This window comes from Saccopteryx leptura, chromosome 2 (assembly GCF_036850995.1).
Source record: "Saccopteryx leptura isolate mSacLep1 chromosome 2, mSacLep1_pri_phased_curated, whole genome shotgun sequence".
Lineage (NCBI taxonomy): Eukaryota > Metazoa > Chordata > Mammalia > Chiroptera > Emballonuridae > Saccopteryx > Saccopteryx leptura.
In genome coordinates this window covers 18,912,068-18,935,690 of record NC_089504.1, presented here as the reverse complement: position 1 = coordinate 18,935,690, position 23,623 = coordinate 18,912,068, and the positions used below count along the sequence as shown (strand labels likewise).

Genomic DNA, 23,623 nt, shown 5'->3' with positions numbered 1-23,623 from the left:
AGGCTGAGCTGCAGGAAGAGAGGTGGCGGGGCAGGGGCGGGGCAGTGATGGACATGCTTAGGAAGTGGGCGTCGCTGGGGAAAACCAGAGGGTCTCCCAACGAGGAAGCCGTGAGAACTTGAGGGGGAGGGTGCGGAAGGACGAGGAAGGCTGGGGGCAGGAATGAGGCGTGGCAGGCAAGCCTGGGAGAGCCACTCAGAGGCAGACCCTCAGTTCAGGCTTCTCTCCAGGAGGAGAAAGCGGGAGAGCAGGACATGGCGGGGAGCGCCTACCGGGCCAGCGCTGAGCTGCCTGGCATCTCTGTGAGCTGAGACTCGGAGGCGTACAGCAACCGTGGATGTAGGTCTGTCTGGCCAACCTGGACTCAGGCTGGCTTGCAGTTAGTAAACTCTCAAAGTTTTGGATTTGGATAGATTTTTCTGGGATAATGATTTAAAAAAACAAAATCATGTTGACCAATTTATCTTGTAAACCCCAAGCTAAACTTCCGACAGTGGCGGAATGGAAGAGCAGGCGGTCCCTGACAAGTTCTTGTCCTTTTCTCATTATCAGTCCCTCTAGACCAGGGGTTCTCAAACTCAACTCAGCATGTGGGCCGCAGAGCAAGATCACAGCCGTTCGGCGGGCCGCACTAGGTCTACAAAAGGCAACTGTTACGCAACACTTTTCTCACTGCAGTTGAAAACAAAAAAAAATCAGTATAACAAGCACAATCGTACATGCAGTTGACTCAGTGTCACAAAACGACCAGAAACTGTAGTTCGCATCACAACTGCTGTTAACTAAGCTAATATCTAGCTAGGATGCTAGAGAAATGAAAAATACAAGTAGGCCCCTAGGCTTACTTAATTTTATCCAAAATATTTTGAACTTCGTGGATTAGTCTGCGGGCCACACAAAATTGTTCGGCGGGCCGCGAGTTTGAGACCCCTGCTCTAGACTCTCCTGGTCCTGCTCAGTCTGACCTTCTGTGACTTCCCCTCCATCCATTGGCGGGAAGGAAGGGTCAGTGCCCTACAGAGATGGCAGGAAGGAGGTGGATACTCGCACGAGGCCCTGTTCACGCGATGTTTCCCCTGATGCACTTGGGAAGGACTCGGCTTGGCTCTGAATGGGTGGGAAGACCGCAGCCACAGAGCTCTTTCCCTCTGGGTGGTTTCCCCCCCAAAGAGATGGAGAAAAGACAGGTCGGTGGGGCCAGGAGCCAGGCGGGTGGCTAACTGTGGGCACTTTCTCTTTTAGGGAAACAGAGGCTTGTCAAAATATGAAAAAACAAACAAACCCACATACAAGCAGGGAAGTGGCTCTAACATCCCACATCTCTGCCTGGGGCAAGCATGAATACCACCCCCTGAAAAGATTGCTTCTGCAATTACAACTGAACCAACATCCAATTAAAATGTCTCCCCTGGCCCTAGCACACCCTCCGCTTCCTCTCAGGAAGCCTTCTCAGCCTAGAGCAGGGGAGCAAAGAGGGGACTTCCTCTAATAACATCTGTGTCCCCTGCCTGAGGGGACACCTGGTGGGAACGGACAAATCAATTAGAAAATAATCAATAACGTGGAAAGGGCTGACCCCAGGCAATCTCAGCCTCTCTGTGTTTTCACTGTCCTCCCACACATTGTTTCCCCGCCCGCCGTGGCCCTGCGCGCACTTGGAAACGCGGGTGAGGCTGTGGGAAGTGTTGGCCGCAGCCAGAGTTACACTTGGCCTTGGAGCTCTGATCGCTGAACCCTGTTGCTCCATCTGTGAGACTGGGATAAATAATAGAAAGAGCTCAACGCTCACTGAGGTTCTCTGCACGCCAGGTATTGTTCTGAGTCCTTGCACACTTCCTTTATTAATGCCCCAAATCCTCTGAGCAACTCTCTGAGGTAGGTCAGTGCTATTCTTATCCTTGTGTTATGAGTAAAGAAATTGGGGTGTAGGAAGTTAAGTAAATTGATCAGGGTGACCCGAGTATTAAGGAGAAAGAAGAGCTGGATTCAAACCCAGGATTCTGGCCCGAGAACGAGTCGTTTTACCCCTGCCACAGCTTCAAGGACCGCATGGAGATGGGCCGACGCGTGTGGCTGGCCTTCAGCAAGTGCTTAATAAGTGCTCCTGTTCCTTCTCTGATCCCAGAAGAGAGTGGTTGGAACTCGGCGTGAACCCTCCAGTCTAAGAAGCTGAAGGTGGGGTCTTGGGGGAGAAAAGGGTGCAGCAGCAAGACTATGAATCAATATCTGCAACTCTGTGGCGGTCCTCAAAATCCGTCATTTCAACCAAGTTCTAGTCCATGTAGACACAGCCTCTCCTGACCCTGCCTGTCTCTCCCATTCCTGTTAACCTGTTTTTCTTTTGTTTTGTTTTTGGAAAGCTGCTGAAATTACGGGTACATGAATATTTGGCCTCACGGACTCTTGATGACGCAGGTAGACGGGGGCACCCGAGGTCTCGGACATATCCTGTTCGCGTCAGGGCAGAGGCGTCGGTTTGTGACCCACTGACATGCTCTGTGAAGCTCAGGGCATTGCTAAGAAAACTGAGGCCTGCTAGGAAGGAAGGGCTGACACTAAGACTGTGACCTAAATGGTTTAGCTTTTCTCTCTCCCAGTGTGAATTCAACTCTGTCCACATTTACCGAGTGTCTGTCTAGCCCTGTGCTGAGGACTGGGTAAACAGATGTGAATGAGGCACATTCCCTGCCCTCCTAGGAGACACAAAGAATGGCAGACAGAGACAGGTGAAGTGATTCCCTGGAAGGGTGTTAAGAGTGTGTACGAATAGGAGGAGGGTGTGTACAAACAGGTTAAAGAGGGTGGAGGGGCACGGGAATCAGGGAAGGCTCCCTGGAGGAGGAGCACCAGATGCACTTTGGATTTGTTCATCAGATGACAGAACAGGGAGTAGAGTCCCTGACAGAGGGTACAGCAGTGGGGCTAACGCTTCATGGTGGGCACTGCTGGTGCCCAGTGGGAAACCCAGGACAGGGAACCCAGAGGGAGGAGGCTAAGAGTGGAGACAGACAGGGTTTTGCAGGCCACGCTGAGGAGCTGGGACTTGACTCTTCCACATACGGAGGCCCTTTTATGATGCGGAGGGATGAGAAGGGGAGCACCACTTCATGCCTGCATGCCAGGCTCTGTGCCAACCCCCTGTGGAGAGACAACATTGTGAGAGAGGAAAACACAATGAAATGATGGTGTGACCTTGGAAAGGTATAAAGGTTCTTGAGGCTTCTGTTTTCTCCTCTGCAAAATGGGGGTAATAACACTGCCTACCCCAGTGTAAATCAGTCGATTAAAGGAGATAATCCGTGTAAAGTCAGGCCACATAGAAGGGCCCCACAAATATTAAGTATCCTTATTCTTGGGCTTTCTCTTACTTACTACACCAAGGTGCCTGCCCGCTTATCTATTTATGTTCTCATTCATTTATTCAACGACTCATATCCACCCTTCCTCAAGAAATGGTTATTTGCAGCTCACAAGATCCTAACCTCCGTGATGAGAGACATACAGTAGGAGCCGGAAGAGGCGTGAGCGGGGGCAGGGTGCCGCTCTCCATTTAGTAAACGAGCCGTGGAATAACACGCCTGGGACAGACCCAGAGCTTCAGCATTTCTGTCCTAACGGGAGGGTTGTACTCCGCAAGGGAAGAGCTCTTATGTGTTGAGCACCTAGCCTATGCCAGTCTCTTTTCAAAGACTATTTCTGTCTCTCTCCAGCATGTGTTTGTTTCGTGTATTCAAGAGTTTGACGCTTGTCCTACAGGGAGTTCATTCACTTTGCAGATATGTCAGACTACCGTGGCGACGACCTCAAACGCAGGAGCCTTCTCTGGTCTGTTGTACAGACAAAGAAACAGAGGCTCACAGAATGCAGAATCACAGACGACGGAGGCAGCATGATGCCCCGATCAAAAGAGTATAGGTTTCCAAACTAGACAGAATTGGCCTTGAAACCCAGTTCTGCAACTTTGGACAATCTGTTTAATAACATCAGGGCGCATGTGGCTTATCTCGAAACCAAGTCACAATGCAAGGTTTGTTTAAAGATCCTAAGAAGGCTTTCTAGTACAGCTCTGTATTTACCAAATAAAAGGCCCGTAGTGAATGAGTAAAGGAAGAAAGAAGGCAAGACTAGAAAATATGTCATCTCTTCCATGGTCAGCGTTCTTGGTCTGTACTCACATTATGTGGCCCTGTCACCAGTCAATGTAGGTGAGTCCTTAGGGACATAGATTTTGACCTGAGATAAATCTAGATTTCTGAACTGAACTCCACTAGAATTTGTGCGCTGAGCGACCTCATCAGGTCTCTAAAACTCTTCAGAATGTAATGTTTTTATCTATAAAATGGAATCGTATCACTTACCTTATAACGTTATTGAGAGAAGTCGATGAGGTGATGTTTATACAGTGCTTAGCAAAGGGCCTGGCACGGAGTGACTCTGACTTAATGAGCAGTACCTGTTATGTGAAGAGTACCTGTTTTGGACGGTGATAACAGCCAAGGTTCTTTTTCTATTACAGAGCATACTTGGATGTTAATGAGCTGAAGAGCATTCTTAGACTGGATGGAACGACACACCTCAATATCTTCTTCGCAAACTCCTCCGAGGAAGAATTGGCAGGAGTAGCCACTTGGCCATGGGACAAGGAGGCCCTAATGCCCTTAGGTGAGAACTAGAAACTTCTTCAGGAGAGGATTGGATTAGTACAGGAATACATTTGCCAGTGATGCTGATGCTGATGACGATGGGGGTCATGATTGTGATGGTGGTGATGGTGTGGGGGAGGGTGGGTGGTCTATTTATGTATCATGTTTTTTTATTTATTTATTCATTTTAGAGAGGGGAGGAGAGAGAGAGAGGGGGGAAGGGGAGAGGAGCAGGAAGCATCAACTCCCATATGTGTCTTGACCAGGCAAGCCAGGGTTTTGAACCGGCAACCTCAGTGTTTCCAGGTTGACGCTTTATCCACTGCGCCACCACAGGTCAGGCCCATGTATCATGTTTTAATTGACACAATTCTTCAGTGTTCTTGATCTCATTTTAACCACCAAGAAATGCTCTGAAGAAAATAGTACAATACTATTAACCCTGTTTTACTGATGGGGAAGCTGAGATTTAGAGGGGGAGCTTATTCAAGGTCACACACAAGTCAGTGGCAGAACTGAGCTGTATCTTGAATTCACATGTATTAACACTGTCTGTCACTTCCTTTCATCTTGTCCCCTGTCTGTGAGTTTATGCAAATACCTTCTCATCCTGGCCACCACATCGCACTGACCCAGCCAAACATGGGTTGGCTTGAAAGACACCAAGGAGGCGAGAGAAAATGAGTTTGTAAGAACTCCTTGTTCCTTCATGTCCCATCCACCAACACCATCAGAAATTCTTCTTACGCTCAAATTCTGCATGCTCATAAGCAAGGCATATGTTTATACACTTCGGGCTCCGACGTCAGAGGTGACAGTGGTTTCTGAACCAGGCTCTGCAGCAAACCCTAGCTGTCTGCTTTTCATTTCTCCACAGTCCCTTCCCGTTTACAGACATAGGCAGACATGAATTCTGTTTTCACTTGTGCATATTTGAAATCAGAGCACGAATGCAATGTCGTGTTCTTTTTTTCACTCCCTATTCTGCTATCTACATTTTTTCATGTTGCAGCAATCTTCATAATTACTTCCCCCCCCCAACTTGATTCATTGAACATCACAAGAGAAAAACATCTTTCTGGGTGATTTTCCATCCCTCTGAAGATGAGATTTGTAAAGGCCACATAGTATTCCTTTGAGGGAGGGCACTCCGGTTGGTTTAGCCATTTTCCCTGTGGTAGAATGTTCCCCTTATGCACACCAGTGAATAGTGATGACTCGGTGAACATCTCCATCTGAGAATGTTACACTCAGCAGAGTGACAGTGCTGGAATCTTCCTCTGGCCGCCTGGTCTCCCGGGGGTCCACGGGGAGTCCAGCGGCTGCTCTGACTGTATGACGTCCTGGAGATCAAGGACTCGGCCTCTGATGATGTCGTGCTGAACCGAACGCTAGGTCTAGTTTGCTCTAGACAGCTCTCCTTTCCCAGGAGAATGAAACTTGTGTGTGTGTGTGTGTGTGTGTACATGTCTATGGTTGTGTAAGTAGAGAGAGATACACAGATAAATATGTAGTGGTTCCTAACTGGGGAGGAGTGGTTATCTCCCAGAAGACACTTGACAATATCTAGAAATGTTTTTGGTCATTGCAAATGGAAAGATGCTACTGGCATCTAGTGGGTAGAGGCCAGGGACGCCTCTGAGTCTCCTGCATGTCCACAGGCAGGAATGATCTAGTCCAAAATGCCCGTGGTGCCGAGGTTGCGAAACCCTGAGACAGACAGTGGATGGGTAGACAGACAGATGGACAGAGACAGACATCAACAGGCAAGAGTTGGGCAGAAGAGAGAGTGCAACTTTTGGCAAACTTGGGGGCAATCAGCTTATAGCACATGCCTCATCTGATGCTCCAGGGTCAAAATCCACGGCTGTCTCCAGCAGTGACTGGACTGAGGGGTATGGCCTTCGCCAAGCCCCTTCCCTTTCCCAGATCTCAGTGTCTCCAGATTGTAAACAAGCAGGTTCCGCCGCCCGGCCGCCCAGGGCCTCTCTCCATGCTGACACCGCGTACTGTTGGAAAGCAACCGAGAGGGCCACGAGCAGAGTCTCAGCAGGGTCGAGCAGCAGGCCGCTAAAATTAGAGGAAAATGCTCCTGATAACTCTGCACGTTTCAGAGCCTGGCACCGGACCAGGAATACAGAAGGCCATAAATCCATAGCATGTTATAGTGTTTCAGGATGATGTCAGGCTCCAGCTATTCCACCTTTTAAGAGGAGCAATGAAACAGGACTCGGGCTCTGAGCTGTCGCGCTGCACAGAGGAGTGAGTCGGGAGGGAGGGAGGTAAGCCAACAGCCGGCCGGGACACGAAGTCTGCGAGCCTGCCCTGACTTCTGAGAGTACCTGTGTGGTCCTCCACTCCATTACCTCAGCATGGGGGCTGCACAGAGACACAGAGAATCATTGACACACCGGTGGCTGTTTATTTTAGAACTCACCAGAGTTGCAGAGTCACTTTCCCAAGATCACACAGCCCAACCGAAGCAAATTGAGGACGGCAACCCGTGTCAGGCTGACTCCAGCTGTCCTTCAAGCTGCCACCTCCCTGTCCTGAGAGCTATTGATCATTAGCGACTTCTCTGCGGTAGCCCCAGTCAAACCTAATTTATTACATATATATATTTATTACATATATATTTAATTTTATATTTACCCTATCCTCCTGATGTTACACCATGATCACTGGAAAAAGTCTTGGGTGGGAAGGGGATTATGTTTCATATTATGATTGACAGAAAATAATTGAGATTTCCTGTCTCAATTCCTCTCCCTCCCTGCCTCTGCCTGCCCCTCTTCATGTACACGCGTGCACACACACACACCCACACACACCCTCTCATACATCTTTTTGCGCTAGAAAAAAGCTCTGAGCAGCTCGGCGTTAACTGACTCCGTGAGCCCCGTGACTGAGCGCACTCGCCTTCCTGGAGGTTCCGTCCGAGATAAAGCTCCCAGCGCGCCAGCCAGCTCCGGGCCTGCCAGGACAGGTCAACAGGGCACCGCCTTCTTCCACCTCCTTTATAAGACGCTGCTCTGCATTGAAAGCTGCTACTGACAGGAAGCTCAGACTGGAATTTTAACCTTCCCTCGGACACACTTAGATTTTAAAGTTTAGATATCTTTCTGCTAGCCTACGTGTCTTTTTCCAGTGCCTACGATGCCCATGGAATGATGCTCTCCATTGGTTCTGCTGAGCTCTGTTACCTCCATCTCCCCAAGTGAGGCAACGCTCGGTCTTCTAGGACATGTGGTGTGGACCGTTGCTTCCCGAACCAGAAAGCACAGACAGGTCATCCGAGGCTCTTGCTGAAATTCAGATTCTGATTCTGCGGGTCTTGGGCAGGGCCCGAGAGGCTGCAGTTTGATCGCTTCCAGGGGATGCTCATGCTGTTTGTTTCTGAGCTACACTTTGAGTGACAGGTGGTTAGACAGGAAGTAAGACATTCATTGTATGTCAAATGCTATACTGGCTGCTTACACAGGATGAGACCTGGCAAAAATTCTTTTGTTGGGTCAGCACTCAGCAAACATTCAACACACATTCAAGGAGATGGCCTCTTTCAGTCCCTGAGGGGGGCATTAACAGTAGAGCTCAGATAAAGAGCCCCAGCTTTGGAACCCCAGGAGCATGGTTCAGATTTTAACTGCACACGGACTGACTCTTGATCGTGGGACAGTCACTTCGCTTCTCTGAGCATCAGTGCCTGTCTCTCCGGGTCTGAATGGTGGTGACTATACACGAGAAACACTCAGCCCAGGGCCTTAAGCAGACATGACAATGCTCAAGAAATACTGGCTTGCTTGACTGGACAGTGGCGCAGTGGATAGAGCGTCGGACTGGGATGCGGAGGACCCAGCTTCGAGACTACAAGATCGCCAGCTTGAGCGCAGACTCATCTGGTTTGAGCAAAACTCACTGGCTCGGACCCAAGGTCACTGGCTTGAGCAATGGGTTACTCGGTCTGCCGAAGGCCCACAGTCAAGGCACATATGAGAAAGCAATCAATGAACAACTAAGGTGTCGCAATGAAAAACTGATGCTTGATGCTTCTCATCTCTCTCTGTTCCTGTCTGTCTGTCCCTATCTATCCCTCTCTCTGACTCAAAAAAAAAAAAAAAAAAAAAAAAGAAAGAAAACACAGAAAAGACTGTCTTTAGGGTCACTACTCTCCTGCTAAGTGCCACGTGGCTCTGACCTTCAGCAGTGTTCGCTGTCATAGACTATAGTAAGGAAGGAGTGGGATTCAGAGGTGGTCCCTGCCTTGCTCCACGTCACAGAGTTAGTTAGCGAAGGCAAAGTGAGCGCTGGAACCAAGGTGTCTAACCTGAGGGCTCATTGAAACAAAAGCGTATACAATGGTTGTTTTTTTTTTTTAATTTTTAATTTATTGTGTTAACATGGTTTCAAGTGTCCCACTCAATAAAACCCCTCAGACCCCTGCATCGTGCCCCCCGTGCCTATGCAAAGTCTCTTTCCATTCCCATTTCACTCCCTTTTTCCTCCTGCCCCTCCCTCTACCCCCTCTCCCTCTGGCTATTGCTTCCCTGTTGTCTGTATCTCTAATCTGGGTAATCCCTTCACCTTCATTGATTTCACCTCCTCATCTCCTTTCCCTCTGACAGCTGTCCTTCTGTTCCTTGTGATCCTGCCTCTGTTTCTATTGTGTTCTTCATTTTATTGTGATCGTTAGATTCCACATATAAGTGAGATCATATGACATCTGTCTTTCTCTGCCTGGCTTACTTTCACTTAGCATAATAATCTCCTGGCCCATCCATGCCATCACAAAAGGTAAGATTCCTTTCTTTTTCACAGCTGCATAGTATTCCATTGTGTATATGTACCACAGAAAAGCATGTAGAAGTTTATAAAACAGGGTGTGCCTTACATCTTCTAAGGAAGAAGTTGTAGCAGAAATGTTTACAGGCCCAGAAAATGAAGTCCTTGAATTATAATCATGCCACCGCTTTTAAGTGGTTTGAAATCACTTTGGGTACATTGTTTCACTCCTTCAGACATTGGTGTTTTTATGTGAAGAACAAAGAAACTGCGTCCAATGACATTGGAGATTCCTTCCTACTGAATCAATGGTTCACATTACAAGTCAAGGCAGTATTTCCCCACCCTATGTCCTGCTGGGCAGCACCCCACTGACTGGGGGAACTCCTGAGTCAGGAAGCAGAGAGCACAGCTTGCCTAATGCTCTGGTTTTCCTCTCGCAGGTGGCATTGTCTTGAACCCATCCTTCTACGGCATTCCTGGGCACACCCACACCATGATCCATGAGATCGGGCACAGCCTGGGCCTCTATCACATCTTCCGAGGCATCTCAGAAATCCAGTCTTGCAGTGACCCCTGCATGGAGACCGAGCCCTCCTTCGAGACCGGAGACCTCTGCAGTGACACCAACCCAGCCCCCAAATACAAGTTCTGCGGCGACCCAGGGCCAGGGAATGACACCTGCGGCTTCCATAGCTTCTTCAACACTCCTTTCAACAACTTCATGAGCTACGCAGGTAGGGCTCTCCCCTCTGCAGGGTGGCCTGGGCTGGATGTCAGATCTGGGCCCCAGTTCTGACTCAGAGTAGCTGTGAGCAAGTGGCTTCCCAGGGCTAGTCCGTCTTCTTCCTAACAGCTCCTCGTGCCAAGTGGTGGGCTGGTACTCCTTCCATGAGGCACTCGAGTCCATGCGGATAAGGATGCAGCTAAAAGCTCCTCCGAGAGACACACATTGGGCGGCCGACCAGGACCGACAGTCAGGACACCTGAGCAGAAGGCCTGGCTCTGCCACTAGGTCACCCACCCATCGTTTTATTGCATCCCCTCTCTTGTCACAAGAAAATGGACTCTTTATAATTTTTTAAGGACTTTATTAATTTTTCAGAGGAGAGAGAGAGAGAGGGAAAGAGGAATAGAGAGCGAGAGAGAGAAGGGGGAGGAGCAGGAAGCATCAACTCCCATATGTGCCTTGACCAGGCAAGCCCAGGGTTTCGAACCGGCGACCGCAGTGTTCCAGGTCGACGCTTTATCCGCTGCGCCACCACAGGTCAGGCTGAAAATGGACTCTTTAGACTCTGTTTCCAAGTTTTCTCCTGGTTTTACAGCTGTATTTTTCTCAGCTGGTGGTTTTTGAACCTTTTAAGACATAATTAATAAAACTTTCACACCCTCCTTTACTATTTTATTACCAAAAGAGAGAGAGAGAGAGAGAGAGAGAGAGAGAGAGAGACAGAATGATTTCAGTTCTGTAAATGCATAACAATCACATGAGATGGATACTTCTTTTTCCGAATTGCACACGTCACATCAAAGCCTTTTGTATCTCCAGTCACAGTGTTAAGGAGTCATTCGTTGGGCTCTAGGTTGCCCAGCACTTGTTTTTAGCATATACCGAGGCCACATCTACCCCTTTCTAACATCTTTGGCAAATCAGAGCCAGACGCCCCTTCCTCAGAGCAGTCACAGCCCTCCCCGCTGTCCCTTTAAGCCGGGAGCCCTTGTGTGATACAAGATCCACATCATTGCATGTGGTAGCCCAGCACAAATTCTATTGTAATAGTCAATACAGGTGTCTCTTTTCCCACTAGAGCAAGCCAGTTCCGTGAAGGCGGAGATGGCCTCTCATCCATAACTGAACCCCTCGCACCTAGAACGAGCCTTCATGCTTAATAAATGTTAGTTAGGAAGAAAGGGAGGGAGGGAGTCAGGGACAGAAGGAAACGAATAAATTTTCTCATAATAGGGCTATAAAACTGATTCTTATCATAACAGCATTTCTACTTGCATAAAAGTTTATTGTCCATAAAGGATGTTAATATGCACCATCTCATTTAATCCCCACCAACCATCTAAGGGGTGGGAACTCGCCACATTTTACAGATGGCAGTACTGGGACTCACTGGAGGTCTTGGCCCCAGGTCAGACTTGTGACTCCAACCATTTTTTTCCCCCTCTACAATTGTGTTTTCTTCAAAAGAGCCCTGGAGATTGGGTGAGTGGGACATTGAGCAGCCGGTGGTTTTCGCCCTCTGCTCCCGGAGTTGCCCCGGGGGGCTGGCCCGGGTGGGCCTAGACCTCTATTTCCACTGGAACCACGGAGGCCCCCTTCCACGTGCTTTATTTTTTTCATTGCCATCCGGGTTTTGCTTCTGATTGCACGTACGAGGATGGTTTGTCTATTCAAATGCAACGGATGAGAGGACCCGTGTGGGTCTCCCTGTTTTCCCCTTTGGACTGATGACCTCCGGGCCCCCGGTTCATATAAGGTCCAAACCTGAGGTCTCTTGAAGAGTCCGCTGCCCACCCTGGCCCCATAGAGCGCCTGCAGGTTTCGGTCCCTGAAGAAGTGCTGGGCATTTCCTCAAAAGCAGACTCCCGTCGGGCTCCCCTTCCCAGCCACGCTGACATCCCACACCCAGCCAGGGCCCCGTCCCCTCACACAGCCGGGCTTACGTTCCGTCTCCGCAGCACCTTCCCTTGGCCAGCTCAACGCACATGGAAAATAAACAATAACAGGAGTTTGGAAGTTTGCCGGCCTCTTAGGAGCCTAGGAGCTGCCACTAGCTACCAGACCCCCATAAACTAAATCTTTTTTTTTTTCCCCTTTGGTTCCCCTTTGTACAGATCTAAAGGGTGATTGATTTACTGTTGTTTTTTTAAAGGAAACCCTCAGCTCAGTGACCCATTAACAGCAGAACTAATTCACTGAGCTACGATAACAAACTTACACCCGCAAAAGCATATTCAAGGCGACCACGAGCTTTGAAATGTTTGTTTTCCTTAGGATCTCTGATAGATGAGGTGACAAAAGCAGCTGGATGAAATTCAAAATGCAGAACGGGATCGGGTTCTCAGGGCTGGGAGAGCGTCCCTCGCGCAGGGGGCTGAGCCGAAGAGGGGAGAGGGCGGAGACCCCGCGGGGTCAACTGCCCGCCCTGAGTCCGAGTCCGGTCCTTCCGTGGGCGGGCACTTCCTCCTCTGGCCCGGTCACCAGCTGGGCGAGGCGAGGGGCGCAGAGCTCTCTGCAGGACATCCTGCCCAGAAGGACATGATCTGTGTCTGTGCTGCCCAGGATGCTAGCCATTCGCCATCTGGGGCTCTTGAGCACTCAAAGTATGGCTATTGAGCCTGCAGACCTGAATTGTTAGTCTTAAGTACTTTTAGTTCATTGAAATGGAAATAAATAAACGGACATGGCTGGCAGCTACCTTACTGGTCAGTACAGTAACTACTGCGTGCCTATGGCATGCCAGACCTCATAGGTTTGTCTCAGAATCTTCAGCCTAACCCAACAAGGTAAGAGCATCAGTCCCCTTGCGCCCATGTTCCAGAGGCAGGACATGGGGATCAGGGAGTTTACATGGCTTGCCTGGAGTCACCCAGCAAGAGCAAGACAAGCTGCCTTTCTCAAGGCAGAGTTCTTCATCCACACTTAGCTGGCTCTCTCTCTGGGCCTCGGAGAGGCTGAGAGGGTCCCACATGCTCCAGTCAGGCAGGCACCGAGCAGGTGATGGGGGCAGACCTAGCTGAGCCACAGGACAGTCTGGTCACATTACCCTGGGCAGACAGGAGGACAGCAGCCTGGACGCTACTTCCTGATGATAATGGGCCACAGGGGGCCCACCGAGCATCAGGGCCTCCTCGGGAGTGTGGTGGCCGGGCCGTCCCCACCACCCTGAGTGTCAGGGTGTTTATTATGTACGCACACGCTTTGACCCAGCCACCCCATATCTAAGGAAGATCTTCTCGGGCAATCAATCAGTTGATGTGTTTAAAGATTTAGTCACAAGACTGTTCTCGGCAAGGTTCCTTCTCTGAATATTAATTAGGCATTTACTATTTGCCAGGCATAGGAGAAAAAATGCTTATATGTGTGAAAAATTAGAAACAGCTTACAAGTCCAAAGGGAATGGATGGCTGAAAATAAATCACAAGGCATCCATATGATACAACATTATGTGGCCACTAACGATGATGTGGAGGCAGTGGAGGGGCACAGACAGGGGGTGACGTAGAGTCTCGGAGCATGGGAATGGGTGCATGGCGACCGAACTCGAATCCTCTGCGCACCAGCCCGGGACTCAAGCAAGCTGCTTCTCCTCTCTGAGCCTCAGTTATTGTATTGATAACCCCACTTACCTTGTGTGACAATCGGTGTGATGGTGGGTGTGATCGTACAGGTGACAGTCTCACCATCATAACGATGCTCAATCAGTGATGATTCATAGGATCATTTATGAGTGATTTAATGTGAATCCAGTCACACAGTCACAGAGACTTACGTATAAAGTAAATCCTGGTGTGTGTGTGTGTGTGTGCATGCTTGTGTGTGTGTATACGTTTCTGATGATTACACTTTTCCATATTCCTCTTCATATACACATAACTAAACCTGTATACTAAATAGTAATTCTGTTATTTCTAGGTAATGAGGTTAAGGTAGTTATTTCTATGTAACATTTTTTTTGACATATTACAAATGTTCTACAGTGAATATCTGTAACTTTCATATTCACCTATTATTACTATCATTTTTATCATCATCATTGTTAAAAGCAACAAAAAGGACGAGGCTTTTTACAAAGGGCAACTCAGCTGTCCACGTACCAGGAACGGGTCGCCCTATTAAATACTCTCCTGAGGTGACATCATCATTTCCTGTGTTGCAGTGGGTAAAATGAGGCAGTCGGAGTCTGCATGTCCCCCACAGTTGCACAGGAAGTGGAGAGGCCACCTCTGTGCCCAGCCCCTCCACGCTCTGTGGCCTCCCAGCCACAGATAGAGCAAAAGTTCCGTTAGCAACCTCAGGGCACATCAACATCCTGGGACTGGTGCAGGCTCCCAGCAGGCCGATGTCCCTAAATTCCTTTCTGCTAGGGGACAAGATGGGGACAGAAGAACAAGATGTGCTGGCTGGTCCTGGAGACCAGGGTAAAGTGGCCACAGATGTCGGGAGGGGAGGCACGTGTTGGCGGGAAGCCAGGCATTAGCTAATTGAGACAGAGCGTTTGTGATAAACGGAAACCCTTTGGTACCTCGCCCGAGATTCTGGTAGCAGCTCAGTCTCTAAATCGTGTGCCCTGGGACAGACGTGGTTTTCTGACCACAGCTTTAATTTTCAGATGCAATGCTGTTTCCCTACAGGCTCTATCACTTATCCATTTTTCAAATTCTTTTGTTGTTGTTGTTTTTCATTGACAGACATGAAAATGACTACGTTTTAAGTGATAAAAGGTAGCTGTGCTTCTTGGGGGACAAAAGGAACAAGTCAGAGTGTACAGAGAAACAAACGCTGTTTTTTCCTCCATTCATCTTGATAAATGCTTTGAATGCTTCAGCTCACTGAATGCTCACAACTCTATGTAGAGGGATTGATTTAAATATTCCTAATTTCTGCATGAAGAATCCGAGATTTAAAGTTACTTTCATTATTTGGAAATGATTGATTAGTACCCTGTTCTATGCCTAAGGTACAAAGCCGTTTCCTTATTAATAGGGAGATGTGCAATTTCCAGTGTGTTTACTATTTTAAATGATGCTCGAAAAAGTCCATGTACATATCAGTCCCCATATTTGTTCATGGATATCTGTCTGTTGAATTCTTAAATGTGATATTGCTAGATCAAAGAGAATGACTATTTTCCATTCCAGTTTTCCCACACTTGCGTGTGCACACAGACACACAAACAGAGGCCCCATTCCCATCATGTGGCAGTGAGCGTTTCCTGGGCATCTACCATGGTTCTTGGTGCCCCACTGCCCTCAACCCTTTGCTGTGCTCTTAACCATCATCATCTCCACTTTACCAATGGGCAACTCAGGCACCGAGCGCATGAAATCACCTGCCCATTTGACGCCAGACCCTTCACGTGTTAATCTCACTATATAGACGTATTTCCTTGGCCATCATATGTGTTAATCTCACTATATAGACGTATTTCCTTGGCCGTCATACGTGTTAATCTCACTATATAGACGTATTTCCTTGGCCGTCATGCCCTTCCCTGACTCTAGCCTACCTAGTGGCTTTCCCACGGCTTCCTGGGTGAACAGCAAAGTTCATAGTAACAAAGGAAATGGTGCCCGATGACCTGGCCCTTCTCAGACTGAGACGTCTGAACTCTACCCTCCAGGCAGTGGGGAGCCATAGAATGTTCGGTAGATCTAAGGAGACATGGGGGCTTGAAAGGAGAGAGCTTTCGGCTAGTCATTCTGTGCCAGAGCTTGCCAAGGGGCATCAGGGTCCTCTGCTTCCTTTAGACTGTGACAGATCTTCCCCAGGTGCTGGAGAGGAAGCTGTCAGAAATCACCAAGGGAATCAGAGGCAGCTTCTGTGTATAAACTCCTCGTACCCTTGTCCCTTCCCCATGCTGGATACTCAAGGTCACGTCCAACTGCCCAGCACCTGCCCAAACTTATTTTCTGTTTATTTGATAAAAGAAGTGAGTTTATGCTGCAGGATTCCCAGCGGTGGGTTTATTTTAAGATCTGGCCAGCTCCGTGCTCCTCCGTCTGGGGCCCAGCTGCGGAAACCCTGACCAGGCATATACCTCAGGGAAGGGGTGTTTTTGGAAACCAAGCCAAAACAATACCTTGCCCTGCCCCTGGGGCAGCTGAATGAAGCTGTTAAAAGAAGAGAGGGGAGGTGAGCTTCTTCCTTGGGGGCTGAGTCTTGGGTCCCCACCTTCAGTCCACATCTTAGAAGAGAGAGCATAAGGTTGAAGGTCATTACATCTAAAGACATTTAAACGATTGTGTTCCAGCCCCCTCAGACGTGGGCCCAACTCAACTCCTATTTATCAAGCACCTGCAGGATGCTTGACCCACACAAAGTCTCGTTTATGCTCAGAAAGACCTTCTCGTTTGGATTAGAAGCCCGGCCTTGGAGTTGAGATTGCCTGGGTTCGAATCTCAGATTTGTCTCTAGCTCTGTGATCTTGAAAAAGTAAGTTTCTTGATCTCTCTCAGCCTCAATATCCTCCTCTGCAGAATGGAGAAAAATCATAGTATTTATTCCAAGAATAATGGGAGAGTTCAATGTGTCCAAAGCACGGGGCACTGTCCCTGGCTCACACCGAGCACGCAATCAACGTCCCGATGTCGGTACTGGGCAGAAGGTGCCATTGTTGTCAGATTCCCGGTGTGGACATCCTGCCTCTGTGGTCTTACAGCTCCCTCCCCTGCAGCCCCTCACATTTCTGCTCGTCTTAGACATGCAGCCCGGTAGACCTCAAGTTCCTCCTTCTTCAGGAGCCTCTGGTTCACTCTCCGTCCCCCACCTGCAGGCTCCTGCTGTTCATCGGTGGTCAGCCTCACAGGTGTAAGCGGCCTGATAACAATCTTGATTTATGCAATAAACTGACCTTCACTTTATAGCTAGGTTGGTAGCTCCTTAAGGGCACAAACGTTTTCAGTTTCACCTTTCTGTGGCCCTTGGCACAGAGCAGAGAATACATGATAGATGCACAGAGGGTCTGCTTGGAGGACGGTATCCGTGCATCAGAATTAATGAATGAGTGGATGAATGAATGTGAAGGAAAGAATGAAGGAATGAGTGAGCGCATGAAGGAGAAAGTGAATGAATGAATAAACAAGTAAATGAGGCCCTGGCCGGTTGGCGCAGTGGTAGAGCGTCGGCCTGGCATGTGGGAGTCCCGGGTTCGATTCCTGGCCAGGGCACACAGGAGAAGCACCCATCTGCTTCTCCACCCCTCCCCCTCTCCTTCCTCTCTGTCTCTCTCTTCCCCTCCCGCAGCCGAGGCTCCACTGGAGCAAAGATGGCCCGGGCACTGGGGATGGTTCCTTGGCTTCTGCCCCAGGTGCTAGAGTGGCTCTGGTCGCGACAGAGCGACGCCCCGGAGGGGCAGAGCATCACCCCCTGGTGGGAAAGAGCGGTGCCCCTGGTGGGCGTGCCGGGTGGATCCTGGTCTCGGGCGCGTGCGGGAGTCTGTCTGACTGTCTCTCCCTGTTTCCAGCTTCAGAAAAACACAAAAAAACAAAAAACAAAAAACAAAAAAAACAAGTAAATGAATGAATGAATGAGAGTGAATGAATGGTGAGGGAGGGGACAGATAAGGGAATGTGTGACGTCCTGACTGGTGGATTTGGGTGGGGGGCTTATAGAAAGCAGCTTGTCCTGCCCTTGTCCTTAGCCATGACCTCTGGGCTGTTCCCTCTCCGGCTCAGTCAGACGTACTTGCTCAGTTCCATCCGCCCTCCCTTCCTCCTGTTCCCTCTCACCTGTCTCCAGAAGTGATGACTACGCTAATTTGTTCACAGACCATTAGCTCTTGAGCACTGGAAGAGGCCAGCCGGGAGCTGGCAAGGGCTGGGGTGCCGGCGCTCAGGCCTCCGGGAGACGTCACCGTTCTCTTGCATGCCCGCCTGTGCAGCCAGGTCCTTATCTCTCCCTCTGCCCCCTGGCAGATGACGACTGCACCGACTCCTTCACGCCCAATCAAGTCGCCAGAATGCACTGCTACCTGGACCTGGTCTACCAGAGCTGGCAGCCCTCCAAGACGCCGGCGCCTGTCGCCCTGGCCCCCCAGATCGTGGGCCACACCATCGACTCCGTGACGCTGGAGTGGTTCCCACCCATCGACGGCCACGTCTTTGAAAGGTGAGTCTGGCCCCTGAAATGTTGATTCCCCTCTCCGCCCTGCCCTGGAGGGGACGTGCAACCTGGAGAGAGATGTTACTGTGTTCTTTGTCTTTGCTCTTGCTCAACAGGCGTCCCCAACACCTAACACAGTGACTGGCCCACAGAGGCACATTATCAATTTCAGGGTCAAAGGATAAGTGAACAATGGCTAGTAGAAGTTAATAAGTGACCAAGCATACTTTAAGTGAATAGATGAATGTTTAGCTTTGTTTTATTATCAAAAGCCTGGAAACCTGGATTGGCAGAATCTCCCCTGGGATGGAGGTGCTGGTCTCATCTCTAAAATTTCAGTACTTGAAATTGGGAAATACCTTCATAGACATATGTGAAGGTATATATGTGTGTTTATGCATATATTCAGACATTATGCATGAACATACATGCATATATACATGTGTGTGTATATATATATTATATAGATAGATACATATCATACATATATTTATGTCTCTCTATATAATCTTTGACCGTGCCCAGTATTACTTTGTAGAATGAAAGGGATAATTTTTAACAGACCATGGAATGACAAAGTGAGGCACAGCGTACTTCGTCCTGCTCCCCTGTCTGTCATTTACTAGCCCTGTGGCCTTGAGCAGGTCAGTTTCCCTCCCTGAGCCTTCTTCTGCTCCCTGAAAACTGGGCCTCCTGCTGCCTCGGGGGCTGACGGGGAGATCGTCTCATGGTGCCTTTCATCTTGAGACCCACTGAGGAGCTTAAGCTTTTTTTTAAATTAATTTTAATGGGGTGACATTGATAAATCAGGGTACATATGTTCAGAGAAAACATCTCTAGGTTATTTTGACATTTGATTATGCTACGTTCCCGTCACCCAAAGTCCAATTGTCTTCTGTCACCTTCTAACTGGTTTTCTTTGTGCCTCTCCCTCTCCCCCTCATCCCGTAACCCCCACACTCTTGTCCATGTCTCTGAGTCTCATTTTTATGTCCCACCTATGTATGGAATCATATAGTTCTTAGTTTTTTCTGATTTACTTATTTCGCTCAGTATAATGTTATCAAGGTCCATCCATGTTGTTGTAAATGATCCGATGTCATCATTTCTTATGGCAGAGTAGTATTCCATAGTGTATATGTACCAAAGCTTTTTAATCCACTCATCCTCTGACGGACACTTGGGCTGTTTCCAGATCTTCGCTATTGTGAACAATGCTGCCATAAACATGGGGGTGCATTTCTTCTTTTGAAACAGTGCTATGATGTTCTTGGGGTATACTCCTAAAAGTGAGATAGCTAGATCAAAAGGCAGTTTGATTTTAATTTTTTGAGGAATCTCCATACTGTTTTCCATAGTGGCTGCACCAGTCTGCATTCCCACCAGCAGTGCAGGAGGGTTCCCTTTTCTCCACATCCTCGCCAGCACTTATTCTGTGTTGTCTTGTTGAGCACCATTCTGACTGGTGTGAGGTGATAGCTCATTGTGGTTTTAATTTGCATTTCTCTCATGATTAGTGATGTTGAGCATTTTTTCATATGCCTATTGGCCATCTGTATGTCCTCTTTGGAGAAGTGTCTATTCATTTCTTTCACCCACTTTTTGATTGGATTGTTTGTCTTCCTGGTATTGAGTTTTACAAGTTCTTTATAAATTTTGGTTATTAACCCCTTATCAGACGTATTGTCAAATATGTTCTCCCATTGTGTAGTTTATCTTTTTATTCTGTTCTTATTGTCTTTAGCTGCATGAAAGCTTTTTAGTTTGATATAGTCCCATTTGTTTATCCTGTCTTTTATTTCACTTGCCCGTGGAGATAAATTGGCAAATATATTGCTGTGAGTGATGTCAGAGAGCTTACTGCCTATGTTTTCTTCTAAGATGCTGATGGTTTTACAGCTTACATTTAAGTCTTTTATCCATTTTGAGTTTATTTTTGTGAGTGGTGTAAGTTGGTGGTCTAGTTTCACTTTTTTTGCAGGTAGCTGTCCAATTTTCCCAACACCACTTGTTGAAGAGGCTGTACTCTTACCTCCTTTGTCAAATATCAGTTGTCCATAGAGCTGTGGGTTTATTTCTGGGTTCTCTGTTCTGTTCCATTGATGTATATGCCTATTCTTATGCCAGTATCAGGCTGGTTTTTTTTAATATTTTATTTATTGATTTTTAGAGAGAGAGGAGAGAGAGAGAGAGAGAGAGAGAAGGGGGAGGAGCAGGAAGCATCAACTCCCCTATGTGCCTTGTCCAGGCAAGCCCCAAGTTTTGAACTGGCGACCTCAGTGTTCCAGGTTGATGCTTTATCCCACTACACCACCACAGGTCAGGCACCAGGCTGTTTTGAGTACAATGGCCTTGTAGTATAACTTGATATCCGGAAGTGTGATACCTCCCGCTTTATTCTTCCTTTTCAAGATTGCTGAGGCTATTTGTGTTCTCTTTCGGTTCCATATAAATTTTTGGAATGTGTTCTATATCTTTGAAGTATGTCATTGGTATTTAATCAGTATTGCATTGAATTTATTAATTTCTTTGGGTAATATAGACATTTTAATGATGTTTATTCTTCCTAACCATGAGCACGGTATATGCTTCCACTTGTTTATATCTTCCCTGATTTTTTTTATCAATGTTTATAATTTTCCAAGTACAAGTCTTTAATCTCCCTGGTTAAATTTACTCCTAGATACTTAATTTTTTTGGTGCAGTGGTGAAGGAGATTGCTTCCTTAATTTCTCTTTCTGACAGTTCATTGTTAGTGTATAAAAATGCCTCTGATTTCTGAGTATTAATTTTATATCCTGCAACCTTGCTGAATTCATTTATTAAGTCCAGTAGTCTTTTGACTGAGACTTTAGGGTTTTCTATATACAATATCATATCATCTGTAAATAATGATAGTTTTACTTCTTTTCCAATTTGGATGCCTTTTATTTCTTTTTCTTGTGTGATTGCTGTGGCTAGGACTTCCAGAACTATGTTGAATAAGAGTGGTGAAAGGGGGCACCCCTGCCTTGTTCCTGATCTTTAGGAGATTGCTTTAAATTTTTCCCATTGAGTATGATGTTGGCTGTGGGCCTGTCATAGATGGCCTTTATCATGTTGAAGTATGTTCCCTATATTCCCACTTTGCTGCGAGTTTTGATCATGAATGGGTGCTGGATTTTATCAAATGCTTTTTCTGCATCTATTGAAATTATCATGTGATTTTTCTCCTTCCTTTTGTTTATGTGATGAATCACATTGATTGATTTGTGAATATTGTACCAGCCTTGCCTCTCAAGAATAAATCCCACTTGATCATGGTGTATGATTTTTTTTTTATATATTGCTGGATCCGGTTTGCTAATATTTGGGGCTTAAGCTTTAAGAGAACCAGATTTTATTTTTTTAAAGTTTTTATTTATTGATTGATTAACTTTAGAAAGAGATGAAAGGAGAGAGAGAATGGGAGGGAAAGAAACATCAACTTGTTGCTACACTTATTTGCGCATTCATTTGTTGCCTCTTGTGTGTGCCTCAACTGGGGATCAAACCTACAACATTGATGCATCAGTACAACGCTCTAGCCGACTGATCTACCTGGCCAAGGCTGGGAACCAGATTTTAAAGGGCCATGACAATGGACTGAGATGTTGGCATCTATTTTGGAACTTAGCTATAATTTAGGACAGATTGTTCTGTCGTAGCCTTCCCAGCTCCTCTTGCGAATGCTCATCTAATAATGATGGTATAACATGGAGAATGCTGAAAATAATAACCAGCAAGTCATTAATTAATATTACTCTGTGGTTGTGGTTGCTTATCAAGTGCTTTACTCCGTGCTTGATTCTGGACTAAATGATTTGTATTCAGAATCTTACTTAATCTTCCCAGTAATTCTGGAAAAGGGAGGTCACCCTTCCCATTTGCCAGATGAGGGAGGAACTGGAGGCTCAACAGGCTGAGAGATCTGATCGAAGGAGCTGGACTGCTGCTCACAGTTTGCAGCACCTGGTCTCAGATCCCGGTGTGTGTTCATTGAGTCCTTCTGAAACTCGAATTATCAAGGAGGTGTGTGTGTGTGTGTGTATGTGTGCATTTTGTGTATGTGTATGTAAAAAACATTAGGTCATGGCACCACATTCACCTTGGGCTCTATCGTTCCATCCGACCATCAGTCCCTGAATCTAGAACCTTCGTTTGGCAACTGGGGGACCGTGAGCACAGGGAAAGAAATGCACCCCCTGAGCCCCCTGGAGAAACCCCTCTTCCCGGCCCAGTCACCCTCCCTGGGAGCTCAGAGCTGGGTTTGGGAACCCTCATGTGACACTCAGAGCAGGCTTTCCAGCAGCCTGTAGATTTATTTATTTTTTCTGTGGCAATGAGAAGTATCAGACTTTTGGTCAAGCCTTGGCCTCGATTCCACTTAAAAATGGAAGTTTTGTAAATGAAGCTTCCTGTGTATGTATTCAATTTGTATTTCATAAAGCAGTTATTGTCCATTAAATAAATACCATCTGATTGTTGGAAACCTATTGGAGGGTTAATTGTTGGGTAAGGAGATATGTCTCTATTACGTCGTGCCCTCAGCTTCGATCAATATGTTTTTAATAACCGATAGTTAGTTGGCGCTTGCGGCTCACACAATAGCTATTCTGTTCAGTCTAAGGTTTCATAACGGAGTTATCAGAGGTTAAATTAAAACTGACGTTTCAGAAACATGTCTAATTAGGGTTAACAGCTTCGTAGATCATAGGCTCTGGCTAAAGGAAGTCGGTCCACAAGTTTAGTAAATGGTTGTATATCACTCTCCTGGCCACACAGTTTATACTCCTGCAAATTGGCTTAGTTTAAAGTACACAAGCTTTGATGTCAGGTTGTGTGTGTTCCGTTCTCAGCTTCACACTCCTGCTCTATGGGACCTTGGGCAAGCCATCTCACCTCTCAGAGCCTCTCTGACCCTCTGAGTCTTCCACAAAAAGGTGCTAATTGTGCTCACTTCACCCAGCTTTTGTGGGGAATCCAACAAGTTGACATCTGTGATATCACGGGCACATACACTCTTATGTTAAAAAAAACAAAAACAAAAACAACTAGGTCCATGTTGTACAATGCTTTCCAGAGCTGTTGAGCTACTTGAAAATGTTCTTTCCCTGCAAAATCTCGGGTGATTTCCCATGACTTCCATCACTGCCAACCCCTCGCTCCCTCGCCATCCTCATGTCCTCCTGCTGTTCCTCACATCCTCTCACAGAATCCAAGAGTTTTCCTTAAAACAACACATTCAGACCCTCCCCCAGCCTGTGTCCTCACACACGGGCAACTGAAGAAATAATTCAAGGCCACCCCCAGCTGTACTAACCCCTTTATTTGTAAGCTGTCTTGCAAG

The 23,623-nt window shown here is 47.4% G+C and overlaps 1 protein-coding gene across 1 annotated transcript in view; it reads left to right on the top strand.

The window, feature by feature from the left end:
• Window positions 1-23,623, top strand: part of PAPPA (pappalysin 1) — a 239,630-nt gene that overhangs the window by 48,898 nt on the left and 167,109 nt on the right. The window contains exons 3-5 of the mRNA XM_066367327.1: window positions 4,517-4,662; window positions 9,866-10,159; window positions 18,069-18,261. Coding sequence (XP_066223424.1) covers window positions 4,517-4,662; window positions 9,866-10,159; window positions 18,069-18,261 — 633 coding nt within the window. The remainder of the gene's footprint in view (window positions 1-4,516; window positions 4,663-9,865; window positions 10,160-18,068; window positions 18,262-23,623) is intronic.